The sequence below is a fragment of the Rhipicephalus microplus genome, chromosome 2, assembly GCF_043290135.1.
Source record: "Rhipicephalus microplus isolate Deutch F79 chromosome 2, USDA_Rmic, whole genome shotgun sequence".
In the NCBI taxonomy this organism is placed as follows: domain Eukaryota; kingdom Metazoa; phylum Arthropoda; class Arachnida; order Ixodida; family Ixodidae; genus Rhipicephalus; species Rhipicephalus microplus.
This window is the reverse complement of record NC_134701.1, coordinates 296,530,899-296,548,818: the sequence shown is the minus strand read 5'-3', so window position 1 is coordinate 296,548,818 and position 17,920 is coordinate 296,530,899. Positions and strand designations below refer to the sequence as shown.

At 47.7% G+C, this 17,920-nt stretch overlaps 1 protein-coding gene across 1 annotated transcript in view; it reads right to left on the bottom strand.

The window, feature by feature from the left end:
• Positions 1-17,920, bottom strand: part of LOC119162698 (transient-receptor-potential-like protein) — a 505,165-nt gene that overhangs the window by 412,544 nt on the left and 74,701 nt on the right. The window contains exons 4-5 of the mRNA XM_075882308.1: positions 9,845-10,189; positions 8,404-8,577 (exon numbers count right to left, since the gene is read on the bottom strand). Of these exons, the coding sequence (XP_075738423.1) occupies positions 8,404-8,577; positions 9,845-10,189 (519 nt within the window). The remainder of the gene's footprint in view (positions 1-8,403; positions 8,578-9,844; positions 10,190-17,920) is intronic.

Genomic DNA, 17,920 nt, shown 5'->3' with positions numbered 1-17,920 from the left:
GAGCGTGTTTTTATGATCAAGTCACGAGACGTTCTAGATGGTGACGCAATGGTTGTTTCTTGCCAGCGCTGCATTTTGCGAGGTATTGCCATCGCATCTTGTTTATTGCGGTTATCACGTGATTATACAAGTGTCACCGCCTGTAACGCTGCGCCAGAACCACAACTGCTGCCAGAGGGGATCACTGTTGCCAGCATTACCGAAGAAGCACCGGTTTGTGTCGTCACTGGTTCATCTGCCTCGTCGTTTTCAAAATGTATGCCAGCGGAAGGTTCATCTTCTGCTCGCAAGGCCACTTTGTGTAAACATCTCAACCCAACACAAACTGATGCCTTGCTTGCGTTAATAATAAAACACAAAACTTGCTTTCACGTTTTTTCTGAAGGTCTGGGTTAAACAACAATGGCCGTTCATTCGTCGTATCGACACCGACGTATCTGGTGTCATTCGCTACCGCCCTTACCGCCCGTCAGCTTCTGAACGCAAGCTCATAGAAAAACAAGTCAACGACATGCTCGCGCGCAACCTCATCAGTCCTTCGACAAGCGCATGGTCCTCTCCTGTCGTGCTAGTAAAAAAAATGAGGATGGCTCGGTATGCTTTTGCATTGATTACAGAGCACTCAACAAAATTACTCGTTAGGGCGTCTACCCAATGCCTCGCATTGACGACGTTCTTGATACTTTACAAGGTGCCAAGTACTTTTCAAGGCTCGACTTGCGCTCTCAATATTGGCTGATTCTGATGTTCGAGTCCGGTAGAGAAGACGGTGTTTGCTACGCCAGATGGGCTCTGTGAATTCAATGTCGTGCCTTTTGGCCTATGAAACGCCCCAACCTCATTCGAACGACTGGTAGACATGGTGCAGCGTGGATTAAAATGGAAGACTAGCCTTTGCTACCTGGACGACATCGTAATCTTTTCGTCCAGTTTTTCACAGCACCTAGAACGGCTAGACGAAGCCCTCACATGTTTAGCTAAGGCCAGTCTCAAGCTCGTCACTAAGAAGTGTTGGTTTGCTAGTCACAGCATCAAGGTATTAGGTCACGTCGTTAGTGAAAATGGCGTTTAGCTCGATCCCGAGATTGTTGCCGCGGTACTGCACTTCCCTACACCAACTTTACCCGAAGACCTCCACACCTTCTTTGGTTTTGCGTAGTACTTCCGCCGCTTTGTACGTGATTTCGATACTATTACGGCTGGTCTGCACAAACTTCTGACAAAGAGTGCGCATTTTGTCTGGTCGGATGACTGCGAAGCCGCTTTTCAGTCTCAAGCGATGCCTCACGTCACGGCCAGTGCTTCACGATTTCGACCCTGCAGCACTACGGTGCTGCACACGGCGGCAAGTGGACTTGGCATCAGTGCTGTCCGTATTCAGCGGCACCACGCTTTCGAAGAACAAGCCGTGGCATACGCGAGCCGTACTCTTTCACCTGCTGAATTAAATTACAGCATCACCGAACAAGAATGTCTCGTCATCGTGTGGTCCGTACAAAAGTTTCCCCCGTATTTATACGGCCGGCATTTCCCAATCGTGACTGATCATCACGCTCATGGTCTGTGTTGGTTATTGTCTGTCAAAAATGTGTCGCGGCGCCTTGGCCATTGGGTTCTACGATTGCAAGAGCATGACTACACGGTCATATATAGGTCGTGTGGGCAGCACCAAGATGCCGACGCTTTGTCGCGTTGCCCGCTTTCACCTAACCCCCAAGTGTCATGTTCAATCTGTTCGTCATGGACCACCTAAATGACCAAGCAGACGGCTGCTGGTTCAAAAAAGTTCTTCGCCTTGTCGGACCTTCTTTCGTCCATAGATCTCGTCTCGCTGTAATTAATATGCCAGTACCTACTGCCTCACAATCATCAATCGGCTTACGGGCTTATCGCGTGCTCCAAACAGCCGCCTAAGACGACAACTTGCCCGTTTCAAGCTTCAAGGTGGAACAATATGTCGGCAAATTTACCATTCTCTCGGTAACCAATGGGTTCCCGTCATTCCTCCCTCACTTCGTCTGGAAGTTTTACAAGCATTCCAAGACAACACGAGAGCTGGCCACTTAGGGTTCCACCAGACTTACGACCGTCTCAAGACTCGCTGCTTTTGGCCTGGCCTCTTCACTTCTGTCGCCATGTACGTCGCTTCCTGCGCCGCAAGCTAGCACCAAAAAGGTACCATGTCTGTTCCCGCGGAACCACTACAACCACTGCCGTGCCCGTCCAGTTTCTTTGAATTCGTGGGCATAGATTTATACGGACCTCTTCCGCTTACGTCCGCCAGCCACCATTGGATTGTTACTGCCGTGGACCACCTTACTCGTTACGCGGAGACGGCAGCTCTTCTGTCTGGTGCTACGTCTTATGTCGTCGATTTGGTCCTTCGTGCCGTTATTTTACGACAGGGCACCCCAGGTGTCCTTCTTAGTGACCGTGGTAAGAAATTTCTTTCGCAAGTCCTTGATGAAGTCCTCCAGGCCTCTAACTCCATCCACAAAACCACGTCAGGGTATCATTCAAAAGCTAACGGTCTGACCAAGCGTTTTCACATAAATTTGTCTGATATGATCTCCATACGTTCAACCGGGTCACGAAAACTGGAACACTATACTTCTTTTTGTCAGGTTCGCCTATAATACCGCCATACAGCGTGCGACGAATTACAGACCGTTTTTTTCTCGTACATGTCCGCTCACCGACTTTTGTTCTCGAGATCACCTTTTTGTCCACATCTTTTGTTCCATCTTCATCTTTCCCGGAAGCATTCGCCGCTCGCGCCGCCCGATTCCGTGAAATTTCTCGTGCCAACACTGCTACCATTCAGGACAAGAGATGAATCGACATTAATGCGAAGCGTCGCGTTGTTCTGTTCCGCCCAGGCAACGAAGTCCTTTTGCGCACAACTGTGCGTGCACCCGGGCTCTGCGAAAAATTCCTTCACCGATATCTCGGTCTATACACTGTCTTGGAACGAACATCTGACGTCAAATATCGTGTCACCGCTGTCAACGCAGCTCCTGATTGTCGTCATCGCAACACCAAGATCGCCCACGTGTCTCGACTGAAGCCATATAATCTGTGTCCCAACCCTTTCTAACTTGCTGCCCTCTTTCGCGAAGGGGGGAAAATAGTGTGTGAGCACTGACTATATACTTCATCTTCACATATATGACAAAACCATTGTAGTGACCATCATCGTCTGTCACGCGGGCCCCAGCTTTTGGCTCATGCGTCTGGATGGAAAATACAACCTGTTTACTGCGTACCGGGAGTCATCTCATAATATTTATACATTTTTCAAAACTACTTTTCTTCCCTCTACAACTTTAAATGTTAATCAACTTTTTGTATAGCGCATACGTTTAATGCACAAAATATATGCTTTGTAATGATAATATTTGTCTTACATGGTTCAGAACTTTCTAGGACGATGGCAATGAAATCACTATCTCTGAGTTTAATGTATTAAATATCTTCGCTTCCCAAATTGAGCACGAAAAAAAAAAAACAGGTTCCTTTTTGCGATACTGAGTAGTATGTGCATACTATGTAAAATTCTCAATAAAACTAGATTATGTATTTTCGCATTCTTGTCGACATCTCATGGAATCACCCGTTTGCGATCGCCATGGTTAGGAGACTAACTGCAGTCATGTCTGCTGCGAGGCTACCTGTAACCTTGGCTAGTCAAAGTGTTTGTGTGACGGCGGTAGTAATGGGCTTTAGTATAGGAACGCCTATCAAGGTCGGGAGTAAATTTTTTTTATTCCGGTGCATGAAAAATTCAGCATTCCGTGTCCCAATGGCATTCTTTTGTAAAGTAAAATAGGATCATCTGCCATGGGGTTACCCTATTCTCTTTGATGCGCCAAATACCTTTAAGGCACACTCTCAATTGGCAGCACGCTTGCAGACCTGTTGTAGTTACTGTCTCCTAGATGGATCAGAATTTTACAGAAAGCCGCCTGTAGTAACTGCCCTCTAAGTTGTAGACGCGAAAATTCGATGCGTTGGTCATTCACCAAGATGTACTCAACGATTGTACTCCTTTTTCACACATCGTTCTTACAGGAAAGTTCTATTCTTCCCGAAGCGCACAATGAATACTTGAGTGGCGCATGTTCTTACCCAGCCTGGGCACGGAAAATCCAGCAATCCCCCAACTGCGACCTACTTCCACGATACGCATATTTGTACAGTTTCTCATGGCGGCTTTTTCATTCCACGGTTTTCTTCAAGCTCTATGTGGAGACGGCCCAACCTTTCCCACAGGGAGTCGCTGCTTTCTTCAAGCTTTGTGTGGAGATGGCCCAGCCTTGACCACAGAAAGTTACTCCTTTCTTTAAAATTTGGGTGGAGATAGCCCAACCTTCCCCACAGGGAGTCTGCGTGTCTTACGAAATTTCGAATTGGGTGATACTCATAAGCAAAACTAGTTACGCCCGTGCATACTTTGTCCGTGCCTGGCAGGCAGCTGTGTGCCTCTGTATCAAAAGAATTCGTCGGGGCGAGATCTGGAAAACTTGCACCGGGAAGACGAAAAAGAATTAACGTGACCCCACACGTTACCGTTGAATAGTAGCGTAAGTACGTTATCCGTTACAGTTTTGAGATTGTAGCGAGTACGTTACTCAGTTACAGCTTAATGTAACACGTTACCGTTAACAGCGTCACTTCTAACGAGTTACCGCCAACACTAGTACTACACTACAAAGATGGGGCTGGTCTGAAGAATTTTTTTTTGTCAGGTACCACATGCGGTCTCTGTGAGTTGAAACATCATCGTGCAACGAAAGCTCGTTTCAGGATTGGTGTCCAGATCTCACTCCTCATGAAATAAGTATTGATATATTTTTTAAAACTTCACGTCGAGTTTCCTGCTCAAGAACGATCCCATTGGGATCTGAAAAAAAAAACACTCTTTCAAAGAGTAACGTTACTTGGCATTGTGGTCCAATTATCTCGTCCCCCCACTTTCAACATTACACTGTCCCGGCCACTGTGGGGCTAAATTTCGTAAATGCAGGCCGAGGTGAGTTTGGAGACCTCTGCCATAGACAGGCTGCATCATTGGTTGGAAACCACGTTAAGGTATACAATGTAACGTGGCTGAAGAGAAAAATAGCCCCGCGGTACACAATGTGGATTGTGCAACGTGGGAGTGGTTGAATGCTTCCCACGTATACAAAAGGCTGAGGCATAATTTTCCATCGTCATCAGCCATAGCATTGTAGAAAAAAGGGACAAGACGGCGGCGATGAGACCGTGCCGTGGTCGCAGTTTTTATTTGGGCGAGGCGATAGCGAAGCGGTATCGCCTACAGCGTTCAGCCAGGTTCAGAAACTGGGACGTTCGGTCTTCCTCGTGGCTCGCGCATCAGGTGTTACGCGGCTCACTTCTTTCTCAGCGCGGCCACCTGGCTAAATATAGCATGGCGCTACAAAGGCTCCCCCCGCCCTAGCACTTTGCGCGATTTTAAGCATATGCACAAAATAAAAATCAAAAGAGACGGACACCATGTACATGAGCGACAGTCCGTGGATTGTCCGTGGCGAAGTCCGAGTAGTCATCGTGGAAAAACGCTGGGCTTCCGAAAGTTCCGGCGGACGACGCTGGGAGCCGTGGAGTGGGCGAGGTGCGTGCCGAAAAAATGTTGTAGGCAACAGTGACGCAGCCCGCGAAGGACCTTGTGGTCACTGGCATCGGCGACACCAGTGGTGGCCACGCAGAAAACGGCTAAGTGCGAATGGTGTGGAGTTCAGGGATGATTCCTGTGGGCAGGCGTCGAAAGAGGCGAGTGATCAGCGTAGCCTTTAGTTTTGGTGAGAGCTCGACGCTTCCTGTGCGTGGTGCAGGCATGAGCACGCAGGCCAATAGTCACCAAAACGCCCTGCTTCGCAACGCACACTATGATTTATGAAGGGCTATAGACGTGGCAGCAGGCCGGTGTGTTGAACAGCGATGGGCTGGTGGCACAAGCGCAAGGTGTACGTAGGTAGCAGTGACGCTGGCACATGTTTGTCGCGTGCTGAAGGAAAAGAGCCCGGAATGGAGCAGCACTGATCAGAACCACTGTGATGCCGAATTTCGCGCGGAGAGTACTAATTGGTTTCAATCTTTTCAGCGCTGCCCCCAGAGAAGGTTATCAGCAAAGGGGTTCCGCAGGAGACTTAGGCTGCCCCAGACCATGGCACGCCACATATGTGGCTATGTCACCACCTATGGCAGCCACCTCACGAGATCTTGGAATGGGGACGGTATGCTGGCCACATGCTTGTAGAGCCGGTGAATCATAATCGAGTTGCTCCACCAGCAGCATAACTAAGGCGTCGTCCGCAGTCAGTATCATGCTGGCGGTAGCTTTCTGCTGACGTGGAAGGGGGCAGCTGACTTGCTTATGGTGCCGCCCATAGTGTAAGCAAACAAGTGACAGGTGGCACCATTTTGGGTGTGGCACACAGAGTCAGTAGGTGCTGAAGGCGTTGGGCTCAGCAATGTGTCCACAAGTGTCAACCGTTAACCGTAAGCCGATCTTCAGATGGCTTATGCTGTGACAAGGGAGTCGTTTGTCGAAGGACGGTAACCTACCTCATTGATTTGGCATAGCGCTGGGCAAGATGTGGTCAAAAGGAACTGCGAGGAAGGCTTGATCAGCATAGATGAAGAAGCGCATTCCATGTAGTCGTTTCCTGGTCGGAGGTGGTGTTAAGCGCCGTAAAACCGTAGGACGGCGTACTGTAGTTCAGCATATGGGTGGGAGCTCCAAGAAAAAGACGCGAGGCGTCGGTTGAGGTCAGGTGGAAGAACATGCTCCAGGACCTCAAACATGAATTCTTGGAGCCAGAAGCTATTGAGCTCTAAGGCAGCCTCAAACTCTTAGAACCATGACTCGATGTCAGAATTCATGGTAATAAGGGCTGCAGTGCGAGCACGATTGTGCTAGAAGAAACAGACGAAAGTCGAGGCACGGAAAGCAAAGAGGACAACGCGAGCGCTGTGTTGTCCTTTTTGCTTTCCGTGCCTCGACTTCCGTCTGTTTCTTCTAGCACATTCGTGCTCACGCTGCAGCCTTTATTACCATGAATTCAAACCAACTAGCCCAAATTGCCATTCTTCTTCGATGTCATAAGTCTGAAATGGTGGCAGTTGCCGGTTGAATTGGGGCGGCCAGGCTTGCGCTGGCTGGAACGTACGTACGGAGCTCGGTGGCAGTTGTGCAGCGTCGGTCGCTCATCCGTGTGTCCTTGGTCACCAATTTGTAGCGATGTGACAGCGGCCGACGTAGACGTGCAGTCGTCGCTGGTTTAATGCAAGGAAGACCCCGCGAGGAAGCGAGCTGCCAAAGTAGAGCGGCGGCCGTAGCGTCCAGCCAGCCAGAAACACACTAACGACAGGCTAGGCTGTTCTACCTTCCTCCTGCCTCGCGCATCCCGTGCCACTCGGCTCGCTTCTTTTCCGGCGCGGCCAGCTGGCGAAATCTATCATGGCGCTACAGGATCAACAAGGTGCACATATTGCTTTACGTGTGTGTAGTGTACCACATTTCTTCGCAAAAATGACGAGTAATGGGACAAGGCAAGAGAGAAACGCTGTACACATCAATAAACTTCAAGCGAAAAGTTGTGAAAATGTCCACCTGACAGCTGCAGGTGCTGCAGAGTTTGCGTGCGCGTGTCCCACAGATCCATTACAAAAGCGCCAGCCAGCACAGTGCCTCAGGAGTGCTTGGTGGGCTGAGTAGTGCGAACTTGCGTTGGACGACGAAGGATCATCTGCGGACGGCAAGTGCAGCGGCCTCATGGACCGCGTTTTTATATGTGTGTCTTAGGACTGGTAAATGTTTTTCTCAGTTTGGACGTAGCGTTTCTCCATGCTTGGAACGCAACATATAAACGGAAAATGTTACTCAGATACCAGCCTGTATGTTTATGTGTTGAAAATAAGGGATAGTATCTGATACAACATTTTCCCTCTATTGCGTAGGTTCCTCCACTTGTCACGGTTTTTTACTTAAAGAAGTTCTGAATGAAAGCTAAGAAATACGTGCTACTTGTTTATATTACTTGTCCATTGCCATTTTCTAGCACTAAGTGTGGATATGTCTGCTATTAGCATTATGATCATCCCATTCGCTGTTGATGAAACATTTCAATGCCGTAAATAATTTCATCCAAACATTTGTATACACATATATTGGGTTTAAGCAAGATATACGCTCATTTTTAGTCAACAACTTTAGTATAAAGTGTCAATTTCTCATAAAATAAATAGCAGAAAACTGAAGACGAGCGGAACACTATAGTAAACATAGGAGACACTTTACGGGCACCATAAAACTGATTCGTACGAGTAAGCAATGCAAAGCAGGAGTGTGCGGGCATTTATTACACCAGATTAGCGTACCTTTTTTTGTTGGTGTGCTATAGCAAGCTCTAGCCTGGCGAGAGACATGCTGTCGTCCTCTTGATTATCACTCGCAGCCCTCACTTGATGGTTCATGATACATGCAAGTTCTGCTGACGTGCGGATGTGGTCCAGTAGGGACGTGGCGAAATCCTGGCACTGGTGCTGGAGCTTCTGCGCATTAAGCAGCGTAAGTAAGGCATTACATTTACTTTTTGGCAAGGATGCTATTCTTGCTTTGGGCTAGAGAAATATACAGAGAAAGCAGAGCATCTGTACAAGAGAGCATATAGTATATTGAACACCTGAACGGGTGCTTTCAGGGGTGTATGTTATAAACGGTGCTTTCGTCAAGCCAGTTGTACAAGTATACAATGTGAGCACCGTTCACGAGCTTTACTCTTGAAACAAATGAGAATTATGTCACCGACCATAAGGAGATTAACTAATGCGAATGTTGTAGTGGTGCGGGTGTTTCATTCGCCGATGACAGTGAAATGAATGAATCTCGGAGACTTTCACTGATTTTTTTGTTCACTGGGGGATAATAATAGTAGCCTCCTTGTCAATAAAATTTTAGTTGGAAGTCAGCGCTTGTCCCGTCCTTTTCCCCTTCGTCTTGTATTTTTTGTGCTGTTAAATCTTAAGAATCTCGGAGAAGCGCGTGCAGCATTATACTTAAACTGTTCAGTTGCACGAGCACCATGTTCTGATATTCAGACCATTCTGTCTTGACCTTGCTGAACTAAAAAATACTACTGAAAACTAGTGACACCACGAGACGACTCTTTAGCGTCCATGTTTGCGAGTGCTGGATACGTTTCCAAAATACGCTTATCGACACGCCTTAAAAAATGGCAATATTAAAAATAGGATGCACGTGAAATATGTTAAAACGCACGACGAAAATGTGTTACAGAGTGTGTCCTTTAACACCATCCATCAGCGCAGCGCTCAGAAGCGTGGCGATCCACGCACTCACTCTGAAAATGTTTATTGTAGAAGTGAGATTGATGTCTATTACAGAGATGAAAGCAGTGAGAAGCATACGGCTGTCGCGCACTGCCTCATGGTCGTTTTTGCTCGATTTGCGCTTGTACTGCTCTTTTACCCCGAGCGAACGATAACACGAAGAGACAAAAGGGGCGTTTGGAGGGAACTGTGTCGCTTCCGTCGTTTCTGACGCACTTATTCGCATGCATCTTTACCCGTTAGTAAGTTTTGTGCGTCATTTGCGCGTGAGAAACGCGAGCACGTTTCGATCTGCTTGCCATGCTGTGCGTGACCTTCCAATTCGTTTCTATCGCGTTCATTGCTTCGCCTTTGCGGCAAAGCTGCGACATTTTCCCCCGCGTGAATGATAGCACGAGGAGACTAAAGGTGCGATTGGCGCGAATCGCACCGTGTGCTGACGCAAGAATGGAGGGGAGGGAGAGTGTACCTTGTAGTCGACCTTGAACTCGTTCTCGACGTAACTGAGCCGCTTGAGCTCGAGACTGAGCTCGAACGCTGTCAGGATGGGGTCCACGCTCGACAGGCAGATGAGCGAGGGCGATGAGAGCGCGCGGAAGGCGTTGATGCGTGAGCGCGAGTGGCGCAGGCAGTCGCGGCGCACCGCCTCGGCACACTCGTCGCAGCCGCAGCGCACGTCGTGCGGCATGGGGATCGTCGCGCCGCGGTCCAGCAGCAACTTCAGAATCTCGTAGTTGTTGCGGTGGGCGGCCAGGATGAGCGGCGTGATCTCTGGGTTGAACGTGGAGGTAGCCGAGTTGACCTTCTCCCAGTTCTGCGTCAGTGCATTCACACATCGAGTTAAACGCCCTGACACAGGCGTCATGCCAAACACTCCTGCAGGGCATTCATCTTTACACATGAGCTGCGCTCAATCTGCCTCGCGTGCCGCTGTTTTAAGCGATACCTGTGGCGCCACCAACGGCGAACGTTAGCGAAAAGCCGACACGCGTTGCTTAGAGCAACCTCGCGCAGTGCGCCCACTACTGATCGTTTTTTCTTTAATGCGAAGCATTTCCCAATGAGATTAGGTGACTCTCAATCTATCTATCTATCTATCTATCTATCTATCTATCTATCTATCTATCTATCTATCTATCTATCTATCTATCTATCTATCTATCTATCTATATGTCTATCTATCTATCTATCTATCTATCTATCTATCTATCTATCTATCTATCTATCTATCTATCTATCTATCTATCTATCTATCTGTTTGTTTGTCTGTCTGTCTGTCTGTCTGTCTGTCTGTCTGTCTGTATGTCTGTCTGTCTGTCTGTCTGTCTGGCTGTCTGTCTGTCTGTCTGTCTGTCTGTCTGTCTGTCTGTATAGCCGCCTACGACATTTTGCTTTCCAGGCCGTTTCGATAATGGTATCCATACCAAAATTGCTATGACATAATATCAATGTAGCACGAGCTTAAGTGACTACAATATAACTTAAAAGTAATGAAAGATATGCCACGAATGTCCTGATTTATATTTCATTGTCTTGCTTTTGATGTGGTGGTTTCGTTCTCATCACATGTTGCGAAAATGGTATGGTATGACATGACTGCATGACGCGCACAAGTGCCACACCCTAACGTGGAAATCATGACATGTGTCTCATGTAACAACAGGACTACATGCCACGCTCATGATGCGCTCGCGGCCGTTTCACTAGCTTCACATATATCAATTTTGGTATTACGTAACGCGAATGTTCGATGAAGGCAAATGACACGTCCAAACATGATAATGATAATATGCGTGTCATATAACAACATGACTACATGCCACGCTCATGATGTGCGCTCGCGGCCGTTTCAAGAGCTTCACACATTCTGAATTTGGTATTACATGACGCGAATGGACGACAAAGGTGACTGACACGTCCAAACATAATAATCATAACGTACGTGTCAAAACATGACTACATGCTACGCTCATAGTGCGGTCGCGATTGTTTCGCCAGCTTCACATATACCAATTTTGGTGTCACGTCACGGTAATGAATTACGAAAGTATATGGCTGGTGTAAACATAAGAATCATGACATGCATGGCATGTGAGAGCATTACAACGTACCACGCTCATGATGCGCTGGCGGCTGTTTCGCTAGCTTCACACATACGAAATTTCGTATTACGTGAAATGAATGCACGACGAAGGTAAATGGCATGTGCAAACGTGCAAATCATAGAATGAGTGTAATGTAAAACACGTACACGTATTACGCTTATAGCGCGTTCGCGGCCATTTCGCCAGCTCCACATATGCCAAATTTGGTATCACGTGGTGTGAATGGACGACCAAGGTAAATGACTGGTCCAATCATAATAATCATTACATTGAAGTCATGTACGGCATAATTTATGTCCGCCTCCTAACGTTGTGATAATTTTAAAGTGACATTTCAGCCTTCCTGATTTGTGCTTCGCATATCATCATGACCATTGTACGTGGGATCTGCCTTTTTTCACCTCGAAAGTGTTATGCGGGAGTGCCCCACTGCTCCTCTTACATATTTGTGTCATGAAAGAAACCTGAGAAATATGTACTAAGAGATTGAAAAGATAAAGAAAACACGTGGAATCGCAGCAGCAGCTCTTTTATTCTCAGCGTGCCGTGCTATCCACTACGCCCCACGCCACGGAGCGTACATTGTCCGAAATTCTAGCGGAAAGCCATTTGTATTGATGGAGGGCAAAAGTTTATTTCTTCAGAAAGCAACTGCGTACTACACCGTGTTAGATGGGCATCAGCCCAAGGTTGACGGCGACCTGTGTGGCCTACTCCACGACCCTTGTCAGGACGACTGTGTCTGAGCTGGTCAACACAGCATCCCAGTGAGGGATCACGCATAATATCCGCCGGCGGCGGCACCACGCTACATTCCGAGAGTATGTGATATGTTGCCACAGCCCCGCACCATTTGCATTGCAGCTTTGAATATTTAGCGCATTTTCGTTACCAGCGGTGAGATGGCGCGACGGCCTCGCGTTGGGTAGAGAGTCTTCGTGTGCGCGCGTCTGCTTGTTTTAGAGTGGTGACAAGTTCGGCCATGGTTGCTTACAACTGGCTAAAAGAGCCGCCATAATTCACGGGTCACCACGTTGGTTCACAGTGGTCGCTCGTTTGCATTGATGATAGCGTCGGCTTCAACAAGAAGGGGGCGTTTTTTTTACATAGCAAGTTCTCAAAAGCTGAGGGGCTGTTTTCTGAAGTTAGCCGCCACCTTGTAGAAGAGGAAAAAATCACAGCATATCCACGGAGTGAGTGATTAGTGGGGCGAAGCGTCTGTCCGTCCGTTCATTCGTTCTTGCTTCTGACAATCAGTGCGTCTGTCCACCAGTCAGTCAGGCAGTCCATCCGTCCGTCCGTCTGGCTGTCTGTTCGTCCGGACAGTGTTTCTGTCGGCTAGAGCAAGTTGGGAAGTGAAATAGTCTCCAGATGTTTTGGCTCTACTGCATGCAGCACCCTGGTATTTACACTCCAAAGTTCTAGGTGCGCTTAGTGCGAGCATGATGTTGTAGTGGAAGCTAGGTTCACGGTGTAGTCAAACACAGCTCATACCGCAGCTGGCACACCTGCGCCAACATACAGCTGGTGCAGTGCGGCGAAGCATGAACACTTGACTAAGTGAACCAACACGGCTCTTGTCGCCATGAAAAGGTGGACAGGCAACAGTGTGTTTTAGCAGGCAGTGACAAGTGGTGGGTCTAAGGCTGACACCACCCTAAAGAACGAAGACGTGCGCACGTAAAAACTCCCTAGCGTTGGGTAGAGTGCCTCGATGCGCTGTTTCACCTCCACTCCATGGCACTCTGTAGCGTTGAGCGCGCTTTAAAGGTCGCCGCTTACATGAAGCGCCAGCTCCATTGAGCGTGGTCTCTCCTGCGCACATGCCTGTCAGACATCCAAATCGGAAGAGGACGTAGGCGTATCTTGTGCGCTCGTTTCATGCGTCTTTATTTCTGTTTCAACAACGTGCTTCAAGTGTCGAGCTGTGACGGTTGTTAGCCCGCACTCGTTCTGCATATGATATTTACGTGCGTGCTTTCTGCTTGAGGTGCGCGCTGCAAGTTTCTTGCTGCTAGACGTTCTTAGCGTGGCTTTGCACTACCTGCTGTTGCAGAGACAATGTATTATAAACGCTCAACTGCACCCGCATGGACACGTGCGTTTCACTTTCGTGCTATGCCCAATACTAATGGGGGAATCAGCCACGCTTTTTTAAAGTTCAGTTTATATTATGCTTTGATATGTTCACAGCTGACACTGCTGCCCTCGGCAGTCATGACTTTTGTTACGTCGAATGTTCAATTTTATTTGAAAGTTACGGTTCTTTTCCTATGCTGTGCGTGAACGCGGTATAAGGCCTGCGTTTCTAACGTGCATGTGTTGAATTTGTTAGTGTGGCCAGCTAACACTACCTAAATAAAAGCTCTTGCAAAGTAGAAAGGTCTTGATTCAGGGAACACCCTCAACCGTACAACAACATTGCAGAACATAATTGTATGCATGCGTAGGTAACGCACAAAAGACGAACGTTTTCAACTTCCTCCAGCTAATTATGAATAAAAACAAGCAAAAGCTGATTGACGTTATAACAGGCTTCGCACAGGTGTATAATAATTTGGGAGAGCACAGGAATAAATGGCCAACAAATATTCACAGCTTTTTCATTTCGCAGACCATAGAAAAATTATGAGCAACTTCATAAAGTGTTACAATTATGTATTTGTGAAAATATAATCACAACACCACTAAAGCCACAAATCTTTATCAAGTACATTTTAACTTAAGCCCGAAAAACAGAGTTTTATACAGGAAGTTCACGCACGTATCATTACTCAGAATTAAATAGAAAATGCGCACGCTTGTAGTATGCATACATCGTATGCTAGATTTTCCTCTTGTACGTGAAAATCTACAATGCATGCGATTCGAGATGCAATGTTTGTGGACTAGCGAGCATATACAAGGCCGACTTACAGCTTCACTCACCTTTGCAAAAAGAGTACTCCAATTGCGATTCCTTATTAAGAAACGCCACAACCATAACGACACTCTTGTTACCGCGCACTGATGTCAACTAGACGCGCAAGGCTAAGCGTGGTGCTTCAACTGTAGCACAATCGTGTGCGCTCTTTAACGTCGTAAAGGTTGCCGTCATGCTAGTGGTACTCAAAATGTGGCGCCTTTTTTTTCTCCCCATGTCAACAAACTGCCGTGACACCGAGAGCTACAAAAACAGCTGACTGCCCAAACGAAAACCACGATCGGGTCTGGCCACCTGCACGTGTGCGTTTGGTAGTCAGAAACCTTTTAAATGCGAAGCATTTCTTAGCGAACTTCGGCTACTCTGAGCGTAGCTATCTATCTATCTATCTATCTATCTATCTATCTATCTATCTATCTATCTATCTATCTATCTATCTATCTATCTATCTATCTATCTATCTATCTATCTATCTATCTATCTATCTATCTATCTATCTATCTATCTATCTATCTATCTATCTATCCGCTTACGTTTGGCTGCTCTGGTGGTCACCCCCTTGACTTGGCGTGAGCCAAACTAGCATGGGAGGACAAACTGGTTAGACGAATATGACGGGCTAGTCAATACATGAATAATGTCACACTACCGTCGCGTACGTCGTCAAACACTTCCCGTCACGCAGTGGCACATACCCAAGGACGGGTATGTGCCACTGGTGATTGACACTCAGTATCTACCCAGGAACGAAAACACATGATCAACCTTAACGCGCTAGCGTTAAGAAATACCTTACATCAGTGAATGTGTATGTGACGAACAAATTCCACCAGTCACCTATCCACCTGATGCATTGGTACAATCGGTGGCAGGAAGTGGTTGCCGCGTTCGTTCGACTTCATCGCACTGGAGTGATTCTGGTGTCTTGTTATATGCGTCTATACAGTGGAGAGAACTCGCACATTATAATCTAGTGGTTGCGACATCAGCGGCGGACGTACAATGGTCGCCCAATATTAGTGGCGGGGGACTTTAATGCAACACATATGGCCTGGGGCTATCCTACTACGAGGTCAAATGGTGATGGAAGCATTCGTGGACACGCGTTCAGGCTGCTTAACTCACCAGACTCGTTATCTCAACGCCGTGATCATGCGGGTGTTCCTGCTTACTCTCCCAACCTCACTTGGTGGCAGGGCCCAGCATCACTGTAGTGTAAACAAGAACCAGATTGTTGGGGTACACTCTAAGGCAAAAGGGTGCTAACTGGGTGTGTGGTTCGTCCTTTTAGGGACTAATGGGGCTGCCACAACGATTAATTCTTTTAGGGACTAACGGCACCGGGTCTAACAGTTAGTCCCCACAGACCAGCTCAAGAGACCAACGTCTTCAGATAGTGTCAGTTGGGTAAGTGCGCGTGGTTACAGCGGTGAAGAGCGGCCAATCCCGCATCCCGCACAGCGTCGGCGCTGCTGTCGCTTTGGTGTTGGCGAAGCAGCGTCGTCTGCTACCTCTGCATGCGAAACAGCGGGAAATTTGTTTCCAAATACGCGGATTGCAGTCAAAGCACCTTGATGAGAGCTGAATAAATACCACTAAGAGATAAATAAGGGCCGCGCCTGTATTTAAGAAAGGTATGATTATTTCTTTGCCTACAATAACTCAGTGGTGTGGCGAGTGGATGGCACACCAGGCCAGTACCGTTCTCCCCCCTCCCTCTGAAAAAAAAATCTTTTCGCTATTGTTTACAGAGCAAAAAGTGACACTCGACCACACTTATCTGTCTGGCACCCTCTTCAGATCAAGATGGTGCCCCCCCCCCGAAACACAATTCTGTCGCTTCTGCAATAAAAGGTGTTCATCAGCACCTTCAGCTTGTGGACGATTCTAAGCAAACGAGCCTCTTGTAATTACACATCGTATAAAATGCGTGTAAGAATATATTTAGAAACTTCTGTGCTTGGTTTTTTAACAGCTAAGGAAAAATAGACAGTCCACATGGGCAGTCTTGGGTGAATTAGCGTCGCAATCCTCCTGTGCTTTATATCAGTGAGCTTGCAAGCGTCACACTGGCACAGCTGATATAAATGGTGTAAATTATATATTGTCACGTTACAACGTAACTGTAACCTGCTGATAATGGCACACAAGGACGTCAAACAGATTCGAACAACGGCCGTACGACTATTGTTTTTCTCTGCACGTGCATCTTTGTCCTCTTCTGAAGAGCGGCACATACAAGCATGCCAGCATCTGTGGAAATAATAGTTTCAGAACTTGTACTAAGTGGCATTACCCCCCTTCCCAAAGGACATCGTCCCGATGTCATAACATTATTGCCAGATGAAAACACGCACGATAAGCAGTACACAAGGGGGTGTTCACAATCACTGTAAGTCTACTCAAGGGAGTGTGACGAATAGTCAGCGTTGGTAAAATGGTTTCATCCTCGAAACATGGACGACGTGCGGCTGTTGTGAACGGCGGGATTGACGAGCCATGTCCTCGTCAAGAACCTCGTAGTTCACTTCGCTGAGACGACGGAGGACTCTATAGGGACCAAAATAGCGGCGTAACAACTTTTCCGACCGGCCCCGTTGTCGAATGGGCATCCACAACCATACTCGTTCTCCGGGTTGGTAAGAGACATCGCGACGACGAGCGTTGTACCGCAGCGAGTCGATGCATTGTTGCTTATGGATTCGTTCGACTGCAAGCTTACGAGCCGCGTCTGCCAGTCTGATAAATTCGTTCGTCTTGACACTAATCTGGTGTCTGTCTGGTACAAGCATGGCATCCAGCATTGTAGTGACCTCCCTGCCATGAAGCAACCAGAATGGTGTGAATCCAGTTGTTTCTTGCACAGCGGTGTTGTAAGCGAACGTGACGTAAGGGAGGATGTCATCCCAGTTTTTGTGGTCTTGGTCAACGTACATGGATAGCATGTCGGCGATCGTCTTGTTTAGTCGCTCTGTAAGGCCGTTGCTTTGTGGGTGGTATGCAGTAGTTTTTCAATGTACTGTGCCGCTAAGCTGCATGAAGTCTTGTATCATCCGGGCGGTAAAAGCTGTGCCACGATCAGTTATGACAACTGCTGGTGCTCCATGTCGGAGGACGATGTTTTTCATGAAAAAGTGGGCAGTCTCAATGGCGGTGCCACGTTGTAATGCCTTCGTTTCGCAGTAGCGCGTCACGTAATCAGTAGCGACTACAATTCAGCGGTTGCCGTCACGAGACTTGGGAAAAGGTCCGAGTAGATCCATGCCTATTTGTTGGAACGGTTGTGTCGGAGGAGCGATGGGCTTCAAAAAGCCGGCTGGGCGCTGATGTGGTGCTTTACGGCGCTGGCACTCGTGACACGTCTTCACGTAATGCTTCACGTCTCGACTGAGCTTAGGCCAGTAGTAGTGTTGGCGAATCCGGGTCAAGGTACGTGTGTATCCCAAGTGGCCTGAGGAAGGCTCATCATGACAGGCGGACAAGACATCGGCTCGTAACGCTGGCGGGACAACGAGCA